Below are 27,036 nucleotides of genomic sequence, written 5' to 3'. Positions count from 1 at the left end.
ATGAGTTTACACACAATTGATGTGAGACTCACCGGTCGGTAATTTGCAGTCTCTGCTCTGCATCCCTTTTTGTGCAGAGGAACGACGTTAGCTGTTTTCCAGTCCAGGGGGACTCTCCCCGTACTTAGGGAGAGATTGAAGAGCATGGCTAATGGTTTCGCTAGAACATCGCATAGCTCTCTGAGTACTCGTGGGTGTAAATTGTCCGGCCCCATGGCTTTGTTCACCTTGAGTTTTGACAGTTCTCTGTAAACATCAGCAGTTGTGAACTCAAAATTCTGAAATGGATCTTCCATGCTTTGCTTTGTTTCCAACCGTGGCCCGTGCCCTGGTGCCTCACAGGTAAAGACAGAGCAGAAGTAATCATTCAGCAGTTTAGCTTTATCTGAATCTGTTTCTACATAACTCCCGTCTGGCGTTCTAAGGCGTACAATACCATTTGTGTTCTTCTTCCTCTTGCTAATGTACCTGAAGAAGGATTTGTCCCCTTTCGTAATATTCTTCGCTAGAGTTTCTTCCATTCGAAGTTTGGCCTCCCTGACTGCTGTTTTGACCGCTGCGGACTTTGTCTTGTATTCAATGTTCGCTTCTTTCTCCCCGGTGCGTTTGTATGAGAGAAATGCTCTTTTCTTCTCCTTGACGCGGTACGAGACCTCATCAGTGAACCATTTGGGTCTCTTGTTTCTTTGTTGTTTATTTACCGATTTAATGTAGCGGACAGTTGCCTCCTGAATGGTCGATTTCAAGGTTGACCACATAGCTTCCACATTATCGGTCGCTTCTTGAACCTGTAGTGTCTGATGAACGAAATCTCCCATGCGTTCAAAGTCAGCGCCCCGGAAATTGAGTACCCTTGTTCTTGTTTGAGATCTAGGGAAGCCTTTCCTAAGGTTAAACCATACCATGTTATGGTCACTGGTGGCTAGCGTTTCTCCCACCGAGACCTCCGAGACACTTTCCCCGTTTGTGAGTACCAAGTCCAGGATGGCCTGGGCCCTAGTAGGCTCTAGCACCATTTGTTTAAGCTGTACTCCCTTCATGGACGCTAATATCCTCCTGCTGTCACAATTTGTCGCTGAGAGTGTGTTCCAGTCTACATCAGGCATATTGAAGTCACCTAATAGAACAACATCCCCCCGCAAGGTGATACTCTCAATGTCCTCAATTAATTCTGCGTCTTTGTCCTCCGATTGTCTAGGAGGTCTGTATACCACACCGAGGTAAAGGCATTTTTCTCCGCCCCTGGCCAGGTTTACCCAGATGGATTCCCCAGTATACTTAACATCCGTGATCCTGGTTGTCTTGATGTGCTCTTTGATGTAGAGTGCTACCCCTCCTCCTAGCTTACCCTCTCTGTCTGTATATATACAGTATAATCTCGTTATAAAAGACTCGCTTATAATGGAACCTTGTCTATAGCAGATGAGATCCGCCTTTATAAATGTGCAGAAAATCATCGCATATAATGGACTTTCGGATATAACGGACAACCAATTTTGTCCCCAGAGCCGCTTTTAGCTGTAAGTTTTGTTAGGCTATAACGGACATGCAGGCTCTACCTACAAGGTGTGTGGCGTGCCGGTGATATAGTATCAAAATGCAGCCCAGAAGAAAATGACAGATTATTTTTCTTTCCAGTACAGTACAACATAATGCTTTAGAACAGGGGTCTCAAAGTCCCTCCTTGAGGGCCGCAATCCAGTCGGATTTTCAGGATTTCCCCAATGAATATGCATGAGATCTATGTGCATGAACTGCTTTCAATGCATATTCATTGGGGAAATCCTGAAAACCCGAATGGATTGCGGCCCTCAAGGAGGGACTTTGAGATCCCTGCTTTAGAACATCTTTTAGTGTTCTGGTTTTGCAATCATTTTATGCGATAGCAATGTTTTGCTGAGTTTTGTTATTGATATGCTTGTGCAGTGACTGTTGTTCATTGATTGTACGTTGTTTCAAGTTGACCTAAATAAAGTTTAAAAAAAATGCAACTTTGTATATAATGGATTGTTTTTCCAGGTCCCTTGAAGTCCATTCTAACGAGATTATATTATATCTAATATAATAAAATGGTAGGACGCGCATGCGCACTAAAAAAACGTGTTCCCTGATCCCGTCGCTTTTTTTTAGTGCGCATGCGCGGGTTTACGTCACCAAACTCGGCAACTTGGACAACAATCGCGCTTATGCTCAAGCCGCCGCCACAAATCCTCTCTCGAACCGCACCAGGATCGAGAGAGGAGCTGCGGTGGGGGCTTGAGCATAAATGCCATTGTTGTCCCCCTACCTAGCTGCAAGGCTGCGGCGGCCTTCCTCACGGTTTCACGGTGCTTGGTCTGCCAAACAATTCCTGCCGTTGACCAAATTTGCCCCACCGTTCCAGCTCCGCCTATGTTAAAGGTAGCTGCTTTGAAATTGGAGCACTGCCGCCACCGTAACACGTTCCCTTTGCCGCGGTCCCATATGTCAGAGAAGGGGCAGGACCAAGGCAGAGGGGAAAGTGCTACGGCAGTGGCAGGGCTCCGATTTCGACGCGGCTGCTTTTAACATTGGTGGAGCTGCACTGCACCTGATGGAGGGAGGGAAAGAAAGGTGGTTGTGCGCTGTTGAGCCCCTCTGCACGGGCCCAAACAAAAAAGGAGCCAGGACTCTTCCCAACCCAGCGCCGCCAGACCCGACAAAATGGCCCTACACTCACAGACCCGCGAGCAGGGTTGCCATGGAAACCTAACCGGAATTACATGCAGTCGCGCAAGGGTCAGTGAGAGGGGATCAGGAGCTAAAGAGAGATTGAAAAAAACAAACAAACAACAGTGCACAAGTAGAGAGAGACACACAGACAGTCACAGAAGGACAGGGGGCTAAAGACACAGATTGAAAAAATAACAAAACACAGAGGACAAGGAGAGAGAGACACAGGAAAAAAAATGACAAGGAGACAGACATACTTACATACAGCGTCCAAGTAGACAGACAGAGAGACAGCAAAAAAATACAAACAGCCAAGGAGACAAACAGAAAAAAATAAAAAATACAATGCCCAAGGATAAATTCAGGAAAAAAAACCTTCCAGACATACGTGGCCAAGGAGTTAGACTGAAAAAAAGGCATACAGACATACAGCAGCCAATGAGACAGACAGACTGACAGCGACCAAGTAGACAATCAGCAAAAAAACACAAACAAACACACAAAGCAAAAAAATAGAAACATACAGCGGCCAAGGAGACAGGCATGCAACAAATAGGAAAAATAAAAAAACTTTTAATAAATCAACCATACATGAAGAAGGAATAAAAAAAAAAGGGAAAAGACACCTAAAGGGAAACACAGATCAAGAGCATACAGAGAAAACAGAAGTTTGCAGGAATCAGGAACATATAGAGAAAGGAGAGCAGAGACCCCTGCAAGAAGAGAAAAATAGCAAAGAGACTGGGGATGAGAAAGAGAGCAGAGATGCTTGCAGGGAGAAAAAGCTAAGCAGTAATGTTACAGCTTGAGAGTGCAGACTGAGGAAGAAAGCAGAGACAGCGCTACACAGGGAAATGGAGGGAGGAAAGAGACAGAAAGAAAAATACAGACAGACATAAATTCTAGCACCCGTTAATGTAACGGGCTTAACGACTAGTGTATATATATATATATATATATATATATATATATATATATATATACACACTAGTATTTTAACCCGTTACATTAACGGGTGCTAGAATATATGTCTGTCTGTCTTTCTTTCTGTCTGTCTCTCTCCCTGGCCCCCTTTGTCTGTCTGTCTTTCTGTGTCTCTCCCTGCCCCTGTGTCTTTCTTCTTTTCTGTCTGTCTCCCTTCCTCCCACTGTCTGTCTTTCTTTCTATCTATCTGTCTCTCTCCCTGCCTCCTATACAGCAGCATTTCTCTCCCACTTCCCTGTGCAGCAGCCACAGCAGTATTCCCTCCCCCTCCATTTCCCTGTGCAGCAGCCACAGCAGCAGCATTCCCTACCCCTCCATTTCTCTCCCCCCCCACACAACGTCCCTGTTCAGCAGCAGCGTCTCCCCTACCTCCCCTTTCTCTTCCCGCGGTCTTGCCGGCTCCCTTACTGCCCCCCCTTCTGTTCCTGCGGTCCCGACAAACCTGCCGGTTCCAGCAGTGTGTGCAGCACTCTACACACGCTGCTTCGGGGCCTTCTACTGCCCTGATTTACTCTGGCATGTCCCTGATGACATCAGAGACTCTCTCGATCCCCACCAGAGTCGGAAGTCTTCTCCGACTCTGGTGAGGTTCGATAGAGGAGCCGCGAGGGGGGCTTTGAACAAAAAATGAACTTTGGCTGGCCGGAGCTGCCAAGCCTGCGGCAAGACAGAGAGATGCGTGGTAAGCGCGCATGTGCACTCTGCCAGCTATAGATAGATAGAGATAGAGATGAAGGTAAAAACTGTAAGGGCTTTTTCTTTCTTCCTTTCTTTGTTCTTCTCCTTTTTCTTTGTCTAAACTATTTTAGTTTTGTGCCTAAAAGCCTCGTGGCTTTAATTGATGCTAGATGCTAGTAGTGGTAAGGCAGAGATATAGGATATCACATTCCTGAGCAAAACAGTTTGTATCTAAAGATATGTACTTCATAATCATATATGTGATAGAAATGAGTGTGACGTGTGATTGACCTGAATCCAGGTGCGCATGAAATGTGTGATAGAATGATTGTACTTAACTTAAACTCTGTACAGTTATAACATTCAAAAACTTTGAGAGATCCTGAGAGGCAACATATGGAACTTGTTAAGTTAAAGCCAGGGATACTGTTACCATGGAAATGCCAGTCTTTGAGAGGTCCAGGATATAGAAAGGTCAGCTAGTTTGACCTTTGGTTTAGGACTATGGTAGGGGGTTGGATTGTTCTTATTCTGAATATTGTAACTTTCTTTTAATTTATAATCCTGTATTAAGTCTTAGGGAGAATAATCTTTGTTTTTTCTTCCTCATAATAATTAAGCAAGTGAACAAGCGTTGGAATGCAAGAAGTCTCTTTAATTGTGTTGGCTTACTTGTAAACACATCTCTTCATTGTGAAGGGGTCTTTTTCTGTCTAGTAAAGGAAATCGCATTAAGGGGGGGGGGGGGGCTTGGGCTTTCTTTTGTGTGTCTGTGAAACCTGAGGCTGTCAGCTTTGCAGACAACTTGGTCAGAGAACTGTTTTTGATTCAAATTCTTAAAGATACTGGGTAAAAGAGTTTTCTTTGGGTATATTATAATGCATATTCAGAAATTACTGTAAACAAATATAACTGTTATATTCTGTAAAATTTTTCTTTAAGCCTGGTATCTATAAGAGCTAAAAGGAATTATTTTGTTAAAATAAGTCCAGCCTCTTTTTCAGTAATGTGCTAGCTGACCATTGGAAGATTCAAATGATGTATAATTGGTCATTGCGAGAGTATATAAGCAAGCACCAGCTTCTTCTCAGGGGGGAGATTCCTCTCTCTATATATGGGCCACTTAGCCTAGGAGAGATGGGCCCCCCTCACATATATAATGTTTATGGAATTGGCAATGAATTGGATGCATATAATTAATTGGCAATATAATCTTAATTCTAATTTGAACCTCAAGCTTAATTGAATATAAATTGAATATTATTTTGATTAAATTACATGTCTGTGTATGAGTTACTAACATGAAATACCCTGTATGTTGAGGCGCGATGCGCACTATGTGTCCTTAACCTGCAAGGTAGAATGTCACAATTAAAATATGTGCTGGGATGACCTCTGGAAGATGGAACAGGGCTTTTACCCATTGAGCTACAGCAGCTTCCACTAATGTCTTTCTTCCTCACATCTGATATGATAGCTTAGGGATCTGCTAAGCCAGTGTTTTTCAACCTTTTTTAGGCAAAGGCACACTTGTTTCATGAAAAAAATCACGAGGCACACCACCATTAGAAAATGTTAAAAAATTTAACTCTGTGCCTATATTGACTATATATAAAGTAATTCTCTTGAATAGGAATCAAATAAACACAAAGAAAGTATTTTATAATTACTTTATTATGAAATATTAAGTAAACAGAATAGTGAAAAATTATAAAATACTTTATTCAGTGCGAAACCTGGGCCTGTTTGGCTGAACACAAAGCTGATATTCTGGCTGGAATCGAAGAAAGACACACACGTAGCTCTTCGTCAACAGCTCTCAGTCTCTCTCTGTATTTGGTTTTTATAGCATACAAAAATAGACAAATATACCCTCCATCCTTTTTATTAAACCACAATAGCAGTTTTTAGCGCAGGGAGCTGCGCTGAATGCCCAGCGCTGCTCTTGACGCTCATAGGCTCCCTGCGCTAAAAACCACTATTGCGGTTTAGTAAAAGGTGACCATATTGTAAAATATAGACAGCAGATATAAATTCAGAACTGTGCATAGTAAGTGAAGGGAAGTTTTCATCTCTGGGAATTTACCCAGTTAACTATTAAGTTATTTGGGCAAATTCCTTTGAAAACTGTGGTAATACTGCCTCCACTTTGCTAAATTTAAAATAAAATCATTTTTCCTACCTTGTCTGGTGATTTCTGGTTGCACTTTCTTCTTCTGACTGTGCATCCAATCTTTCTTCCCTTCTATCAGCCTGTATGCTTTCTCTCCTCCACACCTCATTCCCTCCCCCAACTTTTTCTTCCTCTCTCCCTGACCTTTCTTTCTTTTTTTCTGTTTCTCTTCTTTCCTTCTGTTTCTCTGCCTGCCCCCTTTCTTTCTTTCTCCCTGCCGTTCCCCAAGCCACTGCCACTGCCATCGGGGAACAGGACCCACCAATGGATAACAGGCCCCAAAGCCGACGCCGATGCATGCTCTCCCTGACGTCAATTCTGCAATCGGAGAGGAAGTTCCGCCCAGCCAGGCAGCGATTGGCTGGCCCGAACTTCCTCTCCGACTGCAGAATTGACGTCAGGGAGAAGAAGACTTATCGGCTCGATAGATTAGATCGCCAAGACAAAGTGAGTCCTGGGTGATCGACTCACTTTGCCTTGGCGAGCTACTGGCGCCCCTGCCTCGGGCCCCCTGTCAGCTCCGGGCCCCTGAATGCAGGACTGGTAGTACTGCCCTGATGGCGGCCCTGCGGCACACCAGGCAACATCTCGCGGCACAACAGCGGTTGAAAAACACTGTGCTAAGCTATGATCTTGTAAGGTATTTTCACCTTCACATGGCTAGATCACTAAGCTCTCATGGTAGGAACCCCCATGACTGTAAGGAAGCAGCTGTGGCTAATCAGGTAAAAGCCCTGTGCTCATCTTCCAGAGGTCATGGGTTCTAATCCCAGCATATATTTTAATTATAGCACCTTGATGATCTCACAATGAGGTTAGCATTGTGCAGCTGCACACCTCCATTTGCAATGAAGTAGAAGCCATGCTAAGGTCTGTATCTGGGTTTTTTTCAGTTTTTAAGCTTTTGCAAATGAAGTTATATATGTAATCTATATATTTTTTTCATATTCTTTCCTTGCTTTCAGTAATGAGCTGATTGGAGCACTGTTTAGTCAGAAAAAAGGGTAGCTTTTTAGCAAGAAACAAAGCGGTGTTTTTCATGTGCTGTGCTTCAGTTAATGGATCTTTTCCTCTAATTGGCAAACAGCATGACCGTTTGTTCACAAAAATAGAAGGTTTTGTGTGCAATATATCTGTTTTGATGTGCCTGTTTATGTGGTGCTTCAAAAAATTATCCAAACAAGGTACTGCCTTTAAAATTGCAAATGTCATTGCACCTGTGGCAGATTCTAAAAGGTTGACTTAGCTTATAAGCTAAGGGACCCCCTCAATCATAGAAACATAGAAACATAGAAATAGACGGCAGATAAGGGCCCACGGCCCATCTAGTCTGCCCACCTTAATGTCCCTCCCCTACCTTTGCCCTGTGAATAGATCCCATGTGCCGATCCCATTTGGCTTTAAAATCAGGCACGCTGCTGGCCTCAATCACCTGTAGTGGAAGACTATTCCAGCGATCAACCACTCTTTCAGTGAAAAAGAATTTCCTGGTGTCACCTCGTAGTTTCCCGCCCCTGATTTTCAACGGATGCCCTCTTGTTGTCGTGGGACCCTTGAAAAAGAAGATATCTTCCTCCGCCTCGATGCGGCCCGTAAGATACTTGAACGTCTCGATCATGTCCCCCCTCTCTCTGCGCTCCTCGAGCGAGTATAGCTGTAATTTGTCAAGCCGTTTTTCGTATGGTAGATCCTTGAGTCCCGAAACCATCCGGGTGGCCATTCTTTGCACCGACTCCAGTCTCAGCACATCCTTGCGATAATGCGGCCTCCAGAATTGCACACAGTATTCCAGGTGGGGCCTCACCACCAATCCTGCTTATAAGCTAAGTAAACCTTTTAGAATCTGCCACAGGTGCAGTGACATTTGCAATTTTAAAGGCAGTACCTTATTTGGACAATTTTTTGAAGCTTTTAGTAATGGTTTTTCGTATATACCTTTGAGGGAAGTGATCAAAGATTTTTTTATAAAAGGACAATGACTGGAAGGTAAACTCTCTCTCCAAGGGAGGTCTCACAACCTTCCCTTCAGAGTTTCGAATCTCAAAGCTTTTTTATAAACTTTCACCCTCGTTCTTGCTAAAAAAAAATCCACTTTTGTTGCAGGGGTCTGCAGGTCATGGAAGTGATTCTGAAGTGCTGCTTGTGGCCCCTCTTCATGCTTTTTTCCTGCCATTGTCTGTCCCCAATAACACAACTTCCTGTTTCCACATGGGTGGACTGCTTCAGAAGTGGATTTGTGAACAAGAACAAAGGTGAAGATTATATATCGGACTGGTGTAATTAGAAGGGGGAAGTCATGCCGATCCATGGGGGACCTCACAGGGACATTGCTCTGTTTGCACCCCCAATGATAAACTGAAGCTGATGCTGGACAGACTTCTATGGTTTGTGTTCCACAAACGGAAAAAGACTAAATGAAGAATTCTGTAGCATTGGGGGAAACCAAGGCTATTTGCCAGACAGACTGTTACAGTTTGTGTCCCACAAAAGGCAAAAGACAAGTGAAGCTTTGGAAACTCCAGCATTGTAGATCACTTTTATTGTCACATGCTGTAAATGAGGATGCTGTGTAGCACAGAGGGTAAGGAAAGACATCTTGACTGGTAAGCTGAATACGGTCAGCAATACTTGGAGTCTTGGTTATAGCTACATTATCAACCTCTATCATGTTTGGCTGTCTATATGTTTGGCATGGTAGAGACTTGACAACAAGCATGGGTAACTTAGACCTGAAAAAAGTGGCAGGCATGGCTCTGGCTACCTTGTTGGGCAAACTGGATAGACTATGCGGATCTTTATCTGCCATAATTTAGTGTGGTCATCACATATTTTAAAACTGTTGAAAAAGAATCAGAAAAGTCAGTAAGGTTGGTCTAGAACTGAGTTTCACAAACCTACTTGATGACTCTATAGACTATTTATTTATTTATTCATTCAGTCAATTTTCTATAATGTTCTCTCAGGGGAGCTCAGAACGGTTTACAAGAATTTATTCAGGTACTCAAGCATTTTTTCCCTATCTGTCCTGGAAGGCTCAAAATCTATCTAATATATCTAGGGCAATGGGGGACATATTTATAATGAATATGCATGAAGAGACTTTTCAGAATACTTACCTTTGAAGTCTTTTGCAGGAATAGTTAACATTGATTCAGGAGATACTCCAGCTTTGTTGTAAGCTTTCACTGTTACCATGTATGCATCTTTTGTCAAATTCACAGTATAGCTTGTCTCAGTAGTGTTAATCATCAAAAATGGTTGTCTTTTTTTTTTAATTGTTACTGTATATCCTTTTATAAGACCATTGGCATTCCAATGTTCCAGCTTCTGCAACAGAGTAAATTTTCCTCCATTTATTGTAAGTCAATACATCTTACACATTTGTTTTCTTCAAAAACATGGTTACCAATTAATCTAAAAGAAAATAAGTTATGTAGCAATGAACAGTGAAATTTGGACTTACCTTTTAATTTCCTTTCCTTGAGTCCTGCTACACATGGAAATCTTCCATAACATGTGAATAAGAGTAAGCTGAAAAGCTTAAAAGCTCAAAATTATAAGTAGGATGTAGCCAGAGAGAAGGCCCATCTTGTACTTGCTATTGGAGCAGTAGGAAATTCTATGCAATCACTGAAGGTGTGATAGCTTAGAAGCTGGAAATGAGTAAGACAAGACATAGTAGAGACATATACCTTACACAGTAGGTCTAAAGGTTATGGAATATGGGTAGGTTTCTAATCCAGGAGGATGTTGAGAATCTCTTAACTCAATTGAGACGTTTGAAAAGAAAAGCGCCAGAGCAACACAAAGAAGACACAGCTCAGGAGTGATATGACAGAGATCTATAAAATACCAAGTGGAATGGAAAGGGTAGAAGTGAATCGTTTGTTTACTCTTTCCAAAAATACTAGGACTACGGAGCATGCAATGAAGATACTAAGTAGTAGATTTAAAACAAACTAGAGAAAATATTTCTTCACATTAAACTCTGGAATTCAAATCCAGAGTATGTGGTGAAATCAGTTAGCTTACTGGGGTTTAAAAAAGGTTTGGATAAATTACTAAAAGGGAAGTCCATAGGCCATTATTGAGATGGTTTGGGGAAATTCACTGCTTATTCTTAGGATAAGCAGCATAAATTATGTTTTATTACTTGGGATCTAGCTAGGTACTTGGGACCTGGGTTGGCCACTGTTGAAAATAGGATACTGGGCTTGATGGACTTTCGGTCTGTCACAGTATGGCAATTCTTATGTTCAGAGTCACGGGATTCCAGAATTGAAATCTGCTAGGAAAAAAAAAAAAATATATATATATATATATATATATATATCTATCTATCTTTTTTTAGGCAAGCAAAACATCTGAACCATTCTGAACAGCACAGAATGGCAATGAACTGCCTAAGTAAGCTGCAATCCACAGTAACAACTGAGATAACCTGAGATGACTCCTTATACTTAAGGGTCGAGACTGAAAAACAAGTGAATGATACTCCATCTGGCTTATTTGGAAATGTTTCCAATCATAAAAACAGCAGAAATGAAAAAAATAATAAACAAGGTACTGCCTTTAAAATTGCAAATGTCACTGCACCTGTGGCAGATTCTAAAAGGTTTACTTAGCTTATAAGCTAAGGGACCCCCTCAATCCTGCTTATAAGCTAAGTAAACCTTTTAGAATCTGCCACAGGTGCAGTGACATTTGCAATTTTAAAGGCAGTACCTTATTTGGACAATTTTTTGAAGCTTTTAGTAATGGTTTTTCGTATATACCTTTGAGGGAAGTGATCAAAGATTTTTTATAAAAGGACAATGACTGGAAGGTAAACTCTCTCTCCAAGGGAGGTCTCACAACCTTCCCTTCAGAGTTTCGAATCTCTGAGCTTTTTTATAAACTTGTTTGATCACCCTTCATAGGTTAGCCATTTATACAGGCCAGTTCCTTTTTGATGTTCATCATAGCTTTTCTGGCTTTGTGTCTATAAACCTTATATCCCTGAATGCACTTTAGTAAATTCATTTTAACTTTTGCTTTGGCATACCTTTTGTGCCTTGCTATGTAGTTATGCTTTTGATTTTATTATCTTGCCATTTATCAGTGATTTTGTTATCATTTATTCGGCTTGGGTTTCTTATACTTTAGCCCTAGCCTTTATGATTATTATACATTGATTATTGATATCTTTGATTTATTGCTGATTTATATGGTATTGCTTATGTTTATGCATTTTTGTATCACCTTGGGTCTTGATGATCCTTTCCTATTAGTTAGGTTGAAGGTGAAATAGACTCCATTGAAGTTATTTCTCCTTCAAGGGGGAGACTGTAGGGGTGTTTCCTTATTGTCACCTGAAGGTTAGGTCTCTCTGACATCATCAAGCCCGAACCATTGTCTGCAAGAAATCTTTCCAGCATGAACTTTGCAAGAATAGAGAAAGAAGAACACATCTCTGCTGTTTCTGCCTGATGCATTCTGGGTATGTACCAGAATGGTATTCTAGTCAAGGACATTCATTTATGTCTTCACAATTAGACTGTGTGATTCTTGTGGGAGGTATACTCCTATCCTGTTCTTATCTGTCTAACGGTGCCTGTGTCTCCCAGCCTGTATGAGACCTTACACAGAAAGGCTATTCATCTAAGATCTGTTTCTGGATTGGTCCGAGGAAGTCATCTGACGAGATCCAAGTGAAAAGGTGCTAAATATAATTAGTCTGTGTCGGGATGCGAGGAAGCTCACATCTTACCACAGGTGTCCTGAACGCATCTATTTCTTAATAATTAAGACCTGAACAATTACCTCGTGTGACTCTCTGCCTGAGAGAGAGTGAATCGGACCGTAAACAGTTCTGAATTCCATCACTTCAAGGAAACTTGGCTGCCAATAAATTATAGCTGTACCAGTGGCTGACGAACACTCGTTCCTATAACCAAAGGATTTACGTCTACTAAGCTAAAAAGAAACGATTTCCATTTCACCTAAGTTTCGGCGGAGGCCTTACTGAATGGTGAGAATAAGGAATTTATTATCTTATCAGCTGGGGTTAGATAAGTGCATCCGATTGTGATATAGGACAAGGTTTGTAAAGCTACCTTGGTGATAACAGTAATCATTTGCTGCTAATCAGGGATTATTATTATTATAAGGAATTGTTTAGTGTGTATAACAATTAGTTTTACTTAGTTATCTAACAAGTATTGTGATAATTATATACTGAGTTTCATGTATGTAATCAGATATTTTGTGAACAATATTTAGATATTGCAGCTGGCTTGTGAATTATATTTTTCTATTTTCATAATAAAAATATTTCTCATTAGCCTGGGTCTTGTGTCGTATAAATAGACCAAGAAATTTTGACCTGGCAGCGTTTATGGTTTTCCCTAGACAAAACTAACAGACTCGTAACTTGTTTATGTAACTGATTAGTATACCATAAATCTTGCTACAGTAGATCCGAATTTGGTGTTTGTGCACTTTATCTAGTATGGTTTTAAGGTAGAGGTTGAATAAAAGAGGGGATAGTAAGGCTCCCTGTATTTGATTGGTTTTGATAGGGTTGAGCTCATTATTACACTTTGGGTTCTGTTACTTAAGAAGGAAATGAACCAGAACAATGCAACGTCTTGGATGCCAATGAGTCGCATAACGAGGAGGTGATGGTCAATAGTGTTGAAGGCTACGCTGAGATCAAGTAGCACCAGAAGGACATTATTTCCCTTGTCCATGAATTTCCAGCAGTCGTCGATAATGTCAAGTAGGAATGTTTCCATGCTGTGAAATTTCCTGAATCCCGACTGGTAGGTGGATAAGGCTTCCTGTTTGTTGATGTAGGAGAGGAGTTGGTTAAGTACAGTTCTTTCCAGGATCTTGGATATAAAGGGTGGATTGGAGACAGGCCTAAAGTTGCTGGGGACACCAGGGTTGAGTGTGCGTTTTTAAAAAAAGTAGTTTGATGATGGCTGATTTCCAGTTTAAAGGAATTGAACCCGACAGTAAGGAGGAGTTGATAAAAGGAAGGATTGAACTTACAAAGGCAACTAGGAGGTGTGACGGACAGGTATCCAGGTTGGAATTGGAAGGGTTAATGGAGTTTAGTATCTTGGTTAGATCTTCATATAAGACAGTTTCAAAATGATTTAGGGTTTCAGATGAAGATTTGGGCATTCTGATTGGGTTGTGGGAATTGGTGTTGTTGTGTGGTAGCATCCAGGTGGGAAAGTATTTTGTTTATTTTGTCAGCAAAGAAATTCGAGAGTGTTTCACTGTCAAGGTCTGAGTTTAGAGTTTAGACATCTCCTTGTGATGCTGTGAATAACTTTTTTGTGAGTGAGAACAGGTGTTTTGATCTTTTGGTGGTATTTAGTAATTGTTGGGAGCAATAGGCCTTTTTGGCATCAAGTGTGGTTTGTTTGTATTCTTGATGCAGATTCCTCCAGCTGGATTTGGCTGCGCTCTGTCTGGATTTTTACCATTTCCCTTCTGCTTTTCTTGGTTCTTTCTTTTTGGCTCTTAGGGTTTCAGTAAACCAGGGGGAGGAGTGTTTATGAGGATAGCGTTTGACTTCTTTGACTGAGGCTAAGTCTTCATAAAGAGCTTTAACTTCGCTGTGGCAGGTTATGGCGGTCATGTCAACAGAGAGATCTCTTATGTTGAGTTGTTACTGAAGATTTTTGTGGGTTGGAGTTGTTTCATGGGTGATGACCGTTTCGCTGTGTAGATGTGGTTAAAAGTGATCAGATGGTGATCGAACCAGGGTACTGGTTTGATACAACAGCTTAGAGTATGTCAGTAGATGCATCTTTTTGAGTGAAAAATGTAAGGTTTGTTAGTGGCCCCCACAATATATGGTTGGTGGGGTCACTTGAGAGGCGCCCTTACACACGCCAGGTCCCAGGTTCAGTTCCCTCACTGAAGATTCACCAGGAGTAGAATCAAATAAGAAACACAGCCAAAGGTGATTGCATAAAGAATATATTATAGAAATAGTCTTACAGAAAAGCAATATTTATAAGCATTACAATTAATGAGAGAGCAAAGCAGTTTCCCTGCCTTACAGAGTCCAAAAGGAAGCGTGAAGTTCCAGGGAAAGGCAGAGAGAGAGAAAAGGGGGATGGGGTGATGCTTCGTGTTCCATAGATAAAGAGAAGGATAGACAGAGAGATAGAGAAAGAGAGAGCTCTATGTGTGTTGCTTGAAGTTCCAGGGAAAGGCAGAGAGAGAGAGAAAAGGGGGATGGGGTGATGGTCCAAGCTTCGTGTTCCATAGATAGAGAGAAGGATAGACAGAGAAAGAGAGAGCTCTATGTGTGTTGCAGAGAGGAGGCTTTTATAGCTTGGAATCTTACTCTGAATATAGAAACTATTGAGCTTCAATAGAAGTTAAATCTCCCCCTCCTTAGTAAACTTGTGCTTGATAGGCTATGGTCAAATGTAATTTCCAGTATGCCTCTGACAATAGTTTCTGATTAACTTTAGTTATCTGTGCACCTGGATCCATTGTCCTAAGCACCATCTTAATCAGATATTAACACATTAACACCTTTTAGCTAATCATGATTCAATCAGGGCTATTTAACACCGTCTTTTCGGGCCATATGAAACAGTCTGCCTACACTCAAGGTCTATCTACATTCACATGCCAAAGTCAGATTGATATAATTTCCCATAGGCCTTTGCTGACATTAGTTATGCCAACTGAACATGCTTATTGCTAGCCATAGCTATGCTGACAAAGATTAGGTCTAGGATGTGGCCCACTGAGTGAATTGGTGAGGGGACTTTTTGGTGGAAGCCCAGGTCTGTTAGTGATAGGATGAAATCTGCTGGCGTTTCAGTCACATTCAGGTAGTCTGTAAAGTTAAAGTCTCCCAGCATAACAATCTGGTTGTAAGTGATTACCACTTTGCCAAGGATGGTAGTAGGTCATCTAGGGTATTCATTGGGGAGTGTGGGGGGGGGAGGGGGCTCTGTAAATCAACACAAAGATGAGATCTCTGTTGTGACCCATTGAGAAGATGAGACATTCCAGTGTGTATAGCATGATACTGTCTATCAGTCTCAGGTAGCGGTCAGATTTAACAACAGTGGCTACTTCTCCTCCTCTGGTGTCGGTGCTTGAGCAAGTTACATCCTGATAGCCAGGGGGGCAGAGCAGACCCAGGGTAGTTCCATCATTGTCTTTGAGCCAGGTGATTAGGAGAATGTCCCAATTATTGTCCACAAGGAGATCTCTTAGGATGATGTCTTTATTGTTTACGGATCTCACGTTTGCAAGGGCAATCTTGAAGCTTTTGGGCATCAATGAGGGGGAGATGAGGGGATGTGCCTAAGACAGTGGGGTCTATGTTCTAGGGCAGAGGTGCACCACTCCAGCCCTCGAGGGCTGAATCCAGTTGGGTTTTCAGGATTTCTTCAGTGAATTTACATGAGATCTATTTGCCTCCATTGCTTCCTTTGTATGCATATTAATCTCATGCATATTCATTTGGGAAATCCTGAAAACCTGGCCTGGCGAGGGCCGAAGTTGGGCATCCCTGCTCTAGGATCTTGTTTCGGGGAGATGACTCAGGTCACCACATCTGCCCTGGCCTGTAATGATTGGCATGGGGGAAGACATGCTATCTGAGAGGAGCGTTGAAGAGAGGTAGGAGAGCAGAGTTAGTAGTATTTGTATTGACATAGGATAGTGTAGTGGTTGGTCATACACAATAAAAAGTATCTCTAAACAGTATCTTCTAGCTCTTTTCTTTTCAATCAAATGTACTGTGAGCTTGAATCTCTGTTCTGATGAGAAAAATTGATATTGCAAAGTCAAATGATGAAAGATATGTCTTCAGATGCTATCTCTTATAGATATCTTTTCTCTGAAGGTCCGTTCAGTGTCCTTATTTTGCTATAAAAAACTGGGAGGAGACCAAGATAAAGAAAGATTGAGCAGTATAATCAGTTGCAAAATTCAAGAAAACTTAAAAAATGCCACAAACTTGAGTGGGAACTAAAATTAGGAAAATAAGGAAGATGTGAAGCAGAACGGCTGCATAAAAATTAGCAAACACTAAAAAGTTGCAGAGCTAGAGAGAAAATTTCTGGTTTGGAGGTGGGAAAAGCCCATACTGCAATAGTGCAGAAGTTCTATATACATTCAATAAGGCTTCAAGTATTTACCATTAATGCTTGAAATACATTTTACTAGGTATCCGCTTATGTGGTGATTTATTAACTGTCTTTATGGTCCCCAGAGAATCATTCTGGAATTCCAAGTATTTTTGCACACATCTTATTTATTTATTTAAATTTATAAAAAAAAATTATATTCCACCTATAACCTAGATCGACTATACTAGAAAAAATACTTATAAGTCTGCAATCTTAATTTCTGTTTCTCCTGTCGAAGAACCAACACTTAGGGCTCCTTTTACAAAGCTGTGCTAGGGTCTTACCGCACAGAATAGTGCGCGCTAAAATTGCCCTGCGCGCTAGCCGCTACTGCCTCCTTTTGAGCAGGTGGTAGATTTTCAGCTAGCACGTGCTAATCCGGTGCATGCGTTAAAAACACTAGTGCACCTTTGTAAAAAGAGCCCTTAGTGGATTGATATGAACACTGCATCATTTTTCTTTGACGTTACTATAAAAGAACAGTTTATCTTCTACATTGGTTTCAAAACAAACACTTTTTTTCAACATTATTCAAATGGGTCAGAAAACATTTATGCCTTACCTTCCACTTCAGTAGCACTTGCCTATCTCTCTGTGAAAAATCATCAATCTTCCTCCATAAATCAGGTCCCTTTATTGGCTCTATAGGTAAAAATAAATGTATGGAGGAATCACATTTTCATTTCTTTTATTCTAGCACAACAGTGCATGTTTAGCATTTCTGGAAGTCTAACTACTGTTTATATGCACTAAAAACCAAACCAAAACAAAACCCTGTTAGCTACTCCTATTTAGTATATACAAAAATCCAAAATCCATTCTGACAACACAGCTATAGTTTTAGTTCTCTTTCATCCTTTCATAAGTCTTTGAAAACCATTCTGTTTACCAAACACTTTGGTAATTAATTTCTTTTCTATTTCTGCTATACTGTTTATTTGTATAATTTAATCACTGTTTTATATTTTTATTATCTTATCTAACCACTGTAAACCAAGTTGAGTTTTCCCAGATTGAGGACCCGGTACACAAAACTAAGCATTAGATTGGATTAGATTCTCTAGAGAACAGAAGGCAAAGGGTGAGCATAAATGGGCAATTCTCGGACTGGGAGAGAGTGACTAGCGGCGTGCCCCAGGGTTCGGTTCTTGGGCCTATTTTGTTTAATATTTTTATAAATGACCTTGAAGAGGAAACAACATGCAATATAACGAAGTTTGCAGATGATACAAAACTATGTCGGGTGGTTGGCTCTCTAGGGGACTGCGAGGATCTCCAGAAGGATCTAAACCAGCTGGAAACTTGGGCGAAAAAGTGGCAGATGAATTTTAACATAGACAAATGCAAGGTGATGCATCTAGGAAAGAAAAACAAAGAACATGAGTATAAGATGTTGGGGGTGACATTAGCCAAATGCGAACAAGAAAGGGATTTGGGGGTACTGATAGACAGAACCCTAAAGTCTTCAGCTCAATGTGCGGCGGCGGCAAAGAAAGCAAACAGGATGTTGGGCATGATTAAGAAGGGGATCACGAGTAGATCGGAATAAGCAAGCCCGAGAGCTAGTCTCGACGGGCGACCCTAACGCGGGGCTGGGTGGCCCGCTGAGTCGCTCGTCGGGTTAGTTAGTTGTGAGGTAGTCGGGATAGGCAGAGAATGAGAGAGCGGGGGGGGGGCGGTCCGTGGTCGCGCGATCTCTTCCCTTCCTCTCCTCGGGCGTCGCAGCCGAAGGGGATTGTGGGTGGGAGGGGTTATAAGGGGAGCACGCTCGGAGGACTTAAACGGTTTGGTCCTCCGAGACAGCGTTCCCACCCACCCGCCCTTTAGTCTTTGGGGTGCCTGGGATTGGATGGGGTTGCGGTATCCCGAGCTACTGGGGCTCATCAAGGGATGAGCGGTGGGCCGGCTGGGAGCCGTGCCTGGTGGGTCGGTTGACCCTGGATAATGGGGCATGTGTGGGACATGCCACCCCTCAGACCCTAGCTTGGATGGCGGGGTCGGGGGCCAATTACTTCGGAGGGTAGCTCGGGATCAGGTAACAATGGTGATACCATTGTTAGGGGGGTTTTGTTAATGTTTTGGTTTTGCTGTTAACTTATGTATATTTAATTGTGTTGCATTTCTTGAATATGTTATTATTCAATAAACAGGGCTGCGGCCAGGCGTTTACCAACCAAGGTGTGTTTGTCTTCTTGGGATAGGTAAGAGGTATACAGGGACGGGGGAGGGGATGTCGAGTAACAGGAAGCGGGCCACTACAGGATGTTGGGCATGATTAAGAAGGGGATCACGAGTAGATCGGAAGAGGTCATAATGCCACTTTACAGAGCAATAGTCAGACCTCACTTGGAATACTGTGTCCAACACTGGTCTCCATACCTTAAGAAGGATATAACTCTGCTGGAGATGGTGCAGAGACGAGCCACGAAACTAGTCAAAGGTATGGAGAATTTGAGCTACGAGGAACGTCTTAGAAAACTGGGACCGTTCGCCCTAGAGAAGAGAAGCATGCGAGGGGATTTGATAGAGACTTTTAAAATATTAAAAGGATTTGATAAAATAGACCAGGAAACAGCATTGTTAACATTTTCGGAAGTCACACGGACACGGGGTCACAGCCTGAAACTGAGTGGCAGCAGGTTCAGGACAAACGTCAGGAAGTTCTGTTTCTCACAGCGAGTGGTTGGTGCTTGGAATGCTCTCCCGGAGGAGGTTGTGGCAGAGACTACTGTTCTGGGTTTCAAGCGCAAGTTGGATGCACATCTTCTTGAAAACCATTTTGAGGGATACAGGAAATCCGGGTCTCCCAAAAGGTGTACTTAAATGGGCCACCGCGTGTGCGGATCGCCGGACAAGATGGACCTCGGTCTGATCCGGTGAAGGCATTTCTTATGTTCTTATGTTCTCTATCCTAGAAGTGGCTTCAATTTAATTTTTGTATGAGTTACTATTTATATATAGTCTACTTAAAAAAAAATCCTGAACTACCTAAAATAAATAATAGATTTACAGTACCTTGACTTTCTAGCAGCTTTAACTGGATGAGGCAATGGTGCAGGCAGGAGGGTTTTAGATTTGTTAGGAAATGGGCAACATTCTGGGAAAGGAGAAGCCTATTCCACAAAGATGGGGGAAACTAGGCTGCTGGAGTCAACATTTAAAAAGCAAACAGAGCAGCTTTTAAACTAGAAACTGGGGGAAGGCCGACAGTCGCTCAAAAGCACATGGTTTTGAACAAGGTATCTTTTAAAAGATATCAGCATAAAAGGGAAGACAGAGCATCCCGATAGTACAATTGCAATACAGGTCACAGTAAGGGGAGAGTGTAGTGCAGTGGTTAAAGCTACAACTTCAGCACCCTGGGGTTGTGGGCTCAAACCCACACTGCTCCTTGTGACCCTGGGCAAGTCACTTAATCCCCCCATTGCCCCAGGTACATTAGATAGATTGTGAGCCTGCCAGGACAGACAGGGAAAAATGCTTGGGTACCTGAACAAATTCATGTAAGCCGTTCTGAGCTCCCCTGGGAGAACGGTATAGAAAATTGAAACAAAAAAAAAAAGTAGACCAGGCTTCTCTAAATACAGAACATGCTGATTTTAAAAACTGCAAATTATCCATGCTAACTGCTGAACAAATTGTAAATAGATATGACAAACATTGCTTGAAATATCTGTATGAACATGCTAGAAGCCTAAGAAACAAGATGGGAGCGTTAAAATATATTACACTATATGAAAAGATAGATTTAATAGGCATCTCTGAGACATGCTAGAAAAAGATAACCAATGGGACACTGTTATACCAGGGTACAAACTATAATGCAGTGATAGGGTGGAATGAATTGGTAGAGGCATAGAATTATATGTTAATGAGGGCCTTGAATTAAATGGACTGAAAATTCTACAGGAGCTGAAACACACCTTGGAATCCCTATGAGTAGAAATTCCATGTATAAAGGGGAAAAGGACAGCGATTTGAGTGTACGACCATCTGCCTGACCAGGATGAACAGAAAGATGCTGAAATGTTATTAGAAATTAGGGAGGCTAACGAACTGGGTAACACAATAATAATAGGCGATTTCAACTATCCTGATATTGACTGGTTAGATGTAATATCAGGGCATGCTAGGGAGATAAAATTCCTTGATGAAATCAAGGACTGCTTTATGGAGCATCTAGTTCAGGAACTGACAAGAGGCAAAGCAATTCTAGACTAGTTCTTAGTGCAGTGCATGAACTGATGTGGAAGGTAAGGGTGCTGGGACAGCATGATCATAACATGATCAGATCTGATAAAATTCTTGGAATAAATTCACAAAGGAAATACAATACAATAGTATTTAACTTTAAAAAAGGAGACTATGATACATGAGGAGAATGGTAAAGAGCAGCAGCAAATGTCAAAAATTTACATCAGGCGTGGAAGCTTGGACTAGATAAATTCCATGTATTAAAAAAGGAGGAAGGAGAAACAAATGGCAGCTGTCATAGTTAACGAGCAAGGTGAAGGAAGCTATTAGGGCTAAAAGAGAATCCTTTAGAAAGTGAAAGGATCCAACTGAAAATAATTGTAAAAAGCACAAGGAATGGCAAGTCAAATGCAAAGTGCTAATAAGGAAGGCAAAGAGAAACCTTGAAAAGAAGATTGCATTGGAAACAAAAACACACAGTAAAAACTTTATTAGGTATATTAAAAGCAAGAAGCCAGGAAGAGAATCTGTTGGACCACTAGACTAGTGTTTCTCAAGTCAGTCCTTGAGTAGCCCATTGCCAGTCAGGTTATCAGGATATCCACAATGAATATGCATGGAAAAGATTTGCATACAATGGAGGTAATGTATGCAAACCAATCTCATTTCTATTTACTGTGGATATCCTGAAAACATGACTGGAAGGGGATACTCCAGGACTGCCTTGAAAAACACTGCGCTAGACAACCAAGGGTTAAAAGGGACGCTTCGGAAAGCCAAGGCAATAGCGGAGAGATTAAATGAATTTTTTGCTTCGGTCTTCATCAAGGAAAATGTGAGGGAGTTAATTTTGCCAGAAATGGTTTCAATTCTGATGACTTTTTACAAAAAAAGAATTATTATTTTTCAAACAATGCTTTAATTTAAATATTGATTAAAAACATTACAGTCAATATACCATACAAATTCATAAATACAGGATGCCTGAGATTCTCCAGCAATGCTTCTAAGTTGAAATAAGCAATCAGATAAGAGTTCTAACAGTCCATCACAATGAAAGAGTACTTATCTCTCTTAAAAGTTCTTATCCGGAAGTCTCTCAGCACCCGTTTTTCTGTTAGTTTCTGTTTATTTCTTGTTTTTCGTTTGAATCTCACTTTGGCCACATCTCTGGACCCAGGAGCAGGCAGGGAGGCTTGCCGGCGTGGGAGCGCACTCCGCCCCTCCCCCCACCCGACGAGACTACACTGAGCCAGTTGGAAGGCTCAGGAAGTCTCTCAACACCCGTTTTTCTGTTAGTTTCTGTTTATTTCTTGTTTTTCGTTTTGTTCCGCCACTTATTTCTGCCCAATGGGATGATCAGTGACACTCAGAAAAGCACACAGACAATATCAAAGCATAAACAATAACCCTTTATTATACATATATATATATATATATAAGAATAAAATAGCATCACCTGGACTCTGACCACCTTCACAATTGGGAACCCTTGCAATTGATAGGCGGGGGGACCAAAGGACTGTCCCTTTTGACATCGTGGTTTCTCCCTTCAGACGTCATGGATTCTGTCTGTCAGGATCAGAATCCCGGTTTTATATAGGAGGCAAACTGCGGAGTTCATAGTAAAAGCATAAACAGCTGGTCCTGAATACAGCTGGTCCTGCTCCTTTGTTCTCTGTTTTGACAACACCTAGGCCAAGGAGGTGTGGCAGAGACCGGACCATCTGGCTTTATTGTCCTTTTGATGTTATTGTGGAGGTGTTTGCAGAGATTGTTTTCCCATGAGACTGGTTTCACTGTCCCTTTGGAGATCAAGGAGGTCAGGATGTTAGATACTTGTCACTGTCCCTTTGATGCTGTTTGGGCAACTCCTAGGTCAAAAAGGTCAAGTTAGCAGATACTTGTCACTGTCCCCTTCCTTTTGATGTAGTTTCCCATCTGTCTTTACTGATGTTATTTGAGCAGCTTGCCTGCAAAGGAAGTCAAGCTCTCAAATGAGCAAACTTTACTGCCCTTTTGAGATCAAGGTAACGCTCATGACACGGAGGTCAGATAAGCAGACTTGAGGAGACATGTCACGTATTATGCTGATTACCCCCTGGGTATAACATTCCACCCCTGGATACTCAAGTCTGCTCCTCCAAATTAAGAAGTCCTCCGAATTAAGGGAGAGAGTGTCTGTTTGTATATACAAGAGGTAAACCCACAATTAAGAAATGTTAACATAAAGATAGCTAAACAAAATTATAGAGTACAAAATGAAGAAACACCTTTTGTGCCATATCACTGCCTCTAGTAATAGCATCCCACCCATGGAGTGCAGTGGTAGCTTCAATATGATCTGCCACAGAATGCAAGTTAGTATTTCAAAATTCAGTATCTATTTTATGCCGTAGCAAAGTAAGGTTACATTGCTGTTTTGCTTTATTTAGAATTGCTAGGCTTTCTTTATAGGTAGCAATAAAACAATTGGAGTAAGTACCTCAGCAAAAGAAAAATTAATCATAAAAATGATAAGTTGCATTATTTGCCCACTGCAACACACTAACATTCTGTAAACATACTGAAAAGGGAGCTTGACTAGCAGGAATCACAAGTTCAACAGTACTAAGGACACATTGTTTCATTTCAAAATTTACACCATTTTCTATCTAAGGGTACAGAATGTGATGTGGTTTTAAATCAATGCGATAAAGTTAATTCTTTGTGATATCATTAACGACATGTAACATTAACTGATCATATCGTAGCGTTAGTTCATAATTATGTACAGTATTTGGCACCCATTCACCTTCCCATCTAAATACATCCGCTACTCTGGAGCCAAAATATGCTTGTTTGCTAGCCAGTATTTCAGAAACAATAGTATTTATTCTACATTTAAGTAAAGGTAAAATGTGAAAATTAATTTTCCCTTCATAAATTATTTCCTTATGTTCTAAACCTGGTATTCTTGCATTCCCTAATATTTCGTGCTAATTAGGCATTTTACTTGAAAGTATCACGTATAGGGAATCATGGAAATTAATAATCTTATTAATATTATATTTGTGCTCTTACTCATGGCTTACATACATTTAGGGTAGCTTCATATTCACCATCGATCACTGCAGTTATCTGGTATCCTGTTTTTCTTAGCAGCTTTGGTTAGGGTCTGGCTATGCTCCAGTTTCAATAGGCTTGCTATGCCACTCACATGCCTTCACTCATGTAAGATTCACGTGCACCACCCCCAGAGACCAGCCCTAATGTGAAGTGGCAGGATATAGGCTCACTTCTATTCCCAAGTTGGTGCCACATAATAGCATCATGGCACGGCACTGTATGTCTGGTTGCGTGTCATCATCTTCTCGATCTGGTGAAATTTTCTCTTAACCCAGCATGTTAGCCAAATCATCAGAATGAGAGAGCAGAGCTGACCAATTTTATCACAAAAGGATGAAAGTCTATATGGAATAACATTTCCCAGTACGTGATTTTCCAAGGAAAATATTTCATCATGACTGTTTAGCTTCAATGCTTTAGTTACAATAAGCACCCCCAGTGGTATACGAAAAAAAACAAACAAACACTTTATGTACAGAATGTGATAACATGTGACACAATACTTGTGTGTAAGGTAGTATTTGTGTGAGATAAGAGAAACAACACTAATGCACTTAAAGGTATTCTGTAGGACATTCAGAAAATACAACTTTTTATGTTCTGGACATAATTATTATGTCATTTAGGAGAGACCATAAACACGTACTGATGGTAATACCAAAATAACTTATGTCAGAGATGTGCACTGCACTGTTTATACCTGGTAAGTTAAATAAAGATAGACCATTTTTTATTTTATTTAGCAAATATCAAATACCAATGAACACCATTTTACCAGGTATAAAGCTTTCTAATTTTTTCTCTTCAGATATCCTTTTATAATATAACCCCTAACTAAATTATCATTGGGCTGTATAGAAACATAGAAACATAGAAAGATGACGGCAGAAAAGGGCCAAGGCCCATCAAGTCTGCCCACTCTATAGACCCTCCCCTTAAGATTAGCCAATGTTTTGCCCTGACCCACGTAGGGATCCCACATGGGCGTCCCATTTATTCTTAAAATCTGGCACGCTGCTGGCCTCGATTACCTGTGAGCCATAGCATAAAATCATTGTGAGCATGGTTTTCATAAGATACTTTCTTGTATGTGGGGGAATCTTTTTTGGAAAGGGATATGGTACCATTTGGACTAATAGAAGGGGTGGAATAAACTCTGGAAATGGCCAATGTGCAATGTTGGGGTACCCCATAAGCTAAAACAGACAACACATAACAGAAACAGACAAACACAGAGCTCCGGCATGCTTTCTTCCATCGGTAATGATTCAGGGTTGAATTTAATCTGTAAATAAGCACACTATTAATCAAAAGAGTCACAAACAAATGTGGTATCCATTGGATTCCCACTATCAGGTCACAGTGCTGGACGTATTTTAAAGATGGCACAGTGAGATTGGTTCTCCTGACCATGTCTGGATACTAAGCTTCTAAAAGAAAGAGAGATAGAAACTTAAGTTAATTGCTCTAGGTCGCTAGTGCTGTTTAGCACTGTTACCATCGGGACAGGCAGTCCCGCTGCTGCCCGACTTGTTCCAGCTGAGAGGGTCCTTCGGAATCCTACAAACAGCGGTCCAGCCGCCGAGGGAGCCTGTCGCTAGTGCTGTTTAGCACTGTTACCATCGGGACAGGCAGTCCCGCTGCTGCCCGACTTGTTCCAGCTGAGAGGGTCCTTCGGAATCCTACAAACAGCGGTCCAGCCGCCGAGGGAGCCTGTCGCTAGTGCTGTTTAGCACTGTTACCATCGGGACAGGCAGTCCCGCTGCTGCCCGACTTGTTCCAGCTGAGAGGGTCCTTCGGAATCCTACAAACAGCGGTCTAGCCGCCGAGGGAGCCTGTCGCTAGTGCTGTTTAGCACTGTTACCATCGGGACAGGCAGTCCCGCTGCTGCCCGACTTGTTCCAGCTGAGAGGGTCCTTCGGAATCCTACAAACAGCGGTCCAGCCGCCGAGGGAGCCTGTCGCTAGTGCTGTTTAGCACTGTTACCATCGGGACAGGCAGTCCCGCTGCTGCCCGACTTGTTCCAGCTGAGAGGGTCCTTCGGAATCCTACAAACAGCGGTCCAGCCGCCGAGGGAGCCTGTCGCTAGTGCTGTTTAGCACTGTTACCATCGGGACAGGCAGTCCCGCTGCTGCCCGACTTGTTCCAGCTGAGAGGGTCCTTCGGAATCCTACAAACAGCGGTCCAGCCGCCGAGGGAGCCTGTCGCTAGTGCTGTTTAGCACTGTTACCATCGGGACAGGCAGTCCCGCTGCTGCCCGACTTGTTCCAGCTGAGAGGGTCCTTCGGAATCCTACAAACAGCGGTCCAGCCGCCGAGGGAGCCTGTCGCTAGTGCTGTTTAGCACTGTTACCATCGGGACAGGCAGTCCCGCTGCTGCCCGACTTGTTCCAGCTGAGAGGGTCCTTCGGAATCCTACAAACAGCGGTCCAGCCGCCGAGGGAGCCTGTCGCTAGTGCTGTTTAGCACTGTTACCATCGGGACAGGCAGTCCCGCTGCTGCCCGACTTGTTCCAGCTGAGAGGGTCCTTCGGAATCCTACAAACAGCGGTCCAGCCGCCGAGGGAGCCTGTCGCTAGTGCTGTTTAGCACTGTTACCATCGGGACAGGCAGTCCCGCTGCTGCCCGACTTGTTCCAGCTGAGAGGGTCCTTCGGAATCCTACAAACAGCGGTCCAGCCGCCGAGGGAGCCTGTCGCTAGTGCTGTTTAGCACTGTTACCATCGGGACAGGCAGTCCCGCTGCTGCCCGACTTGTTCCAGCTGAGAGGGTCCTTCGGAATCCTACAAACAGCGGTCCAGCCGCCGAGGGAGCCTGTCGCTAGTGCTGTTTAGCACTGTTACCATCGGGACAGGCAGTCCCGCTGCTGCCCGACTTGTTCCAGCTGAGAGGGTCCTTCGGAATCCTACAAACAGCGGTCCAGCCGCCGAGGGAGCCTGTCGCTAGTGCTGTTTAGCACTGTTACCATCGGGACAGGCAGTCCCGCTGCTGCCCGACTTGTTCCAGCTGAGAGGGTCCTTCGGAATCCTACAAACAGCGGTCCAGCCGCCG

General features: G+C 42.4%; 1 protein-coding gene across 3 annotated transcripts in view; it reads right to left on the bottom strand.

Moving 5' to 3' along the window:
- The window catches only part of IL6ST (interleukin 6 signal transducer), a 171,581-nt gene that overhangs the window by 66,794 nt on the left and 77,751 nt on the right, over positions 1-27,036 (bottom strand). For all 3 annotated transcript variants that reach the window (XM_033931128.1, XM_033931119.1, XM_033931109.1), the window contains exons 9-10: positions 17,249-17,328; positions 9,643-9,853 (exon numbers count right to left, since the gene is read on the bottom strand). In XM_033931128.1, coding sequence (XP_033787019.1) covers positions 9,643-9,853; positions 17,249-17,328 — 291 coding nt within the window. The remainder of the gene's footprint in view (positions 1-9,642; positions 9,854-17,248; positions 17,329-27,036) is intronic.

This window comes from Geotrypetes seraphini, chromosome 1 (assembly GCF_902459505.1).
Source record: "Geotrypetes seraphini chromosome 1, aGeoSer1.1, whole genome shotgun sequence".
In the NCBI taxonomy this organism is placed as follows: domain Eukaryota; kingdom Metazoa; phylum Chordata; class Amphibia; order Gymnophiona; family Dermophiidae; genus Geotrypetes; species Geotrypetes seraphini.
This window is presented reverse-complemented; position numbering and strand designations above follow the sequence as displayed.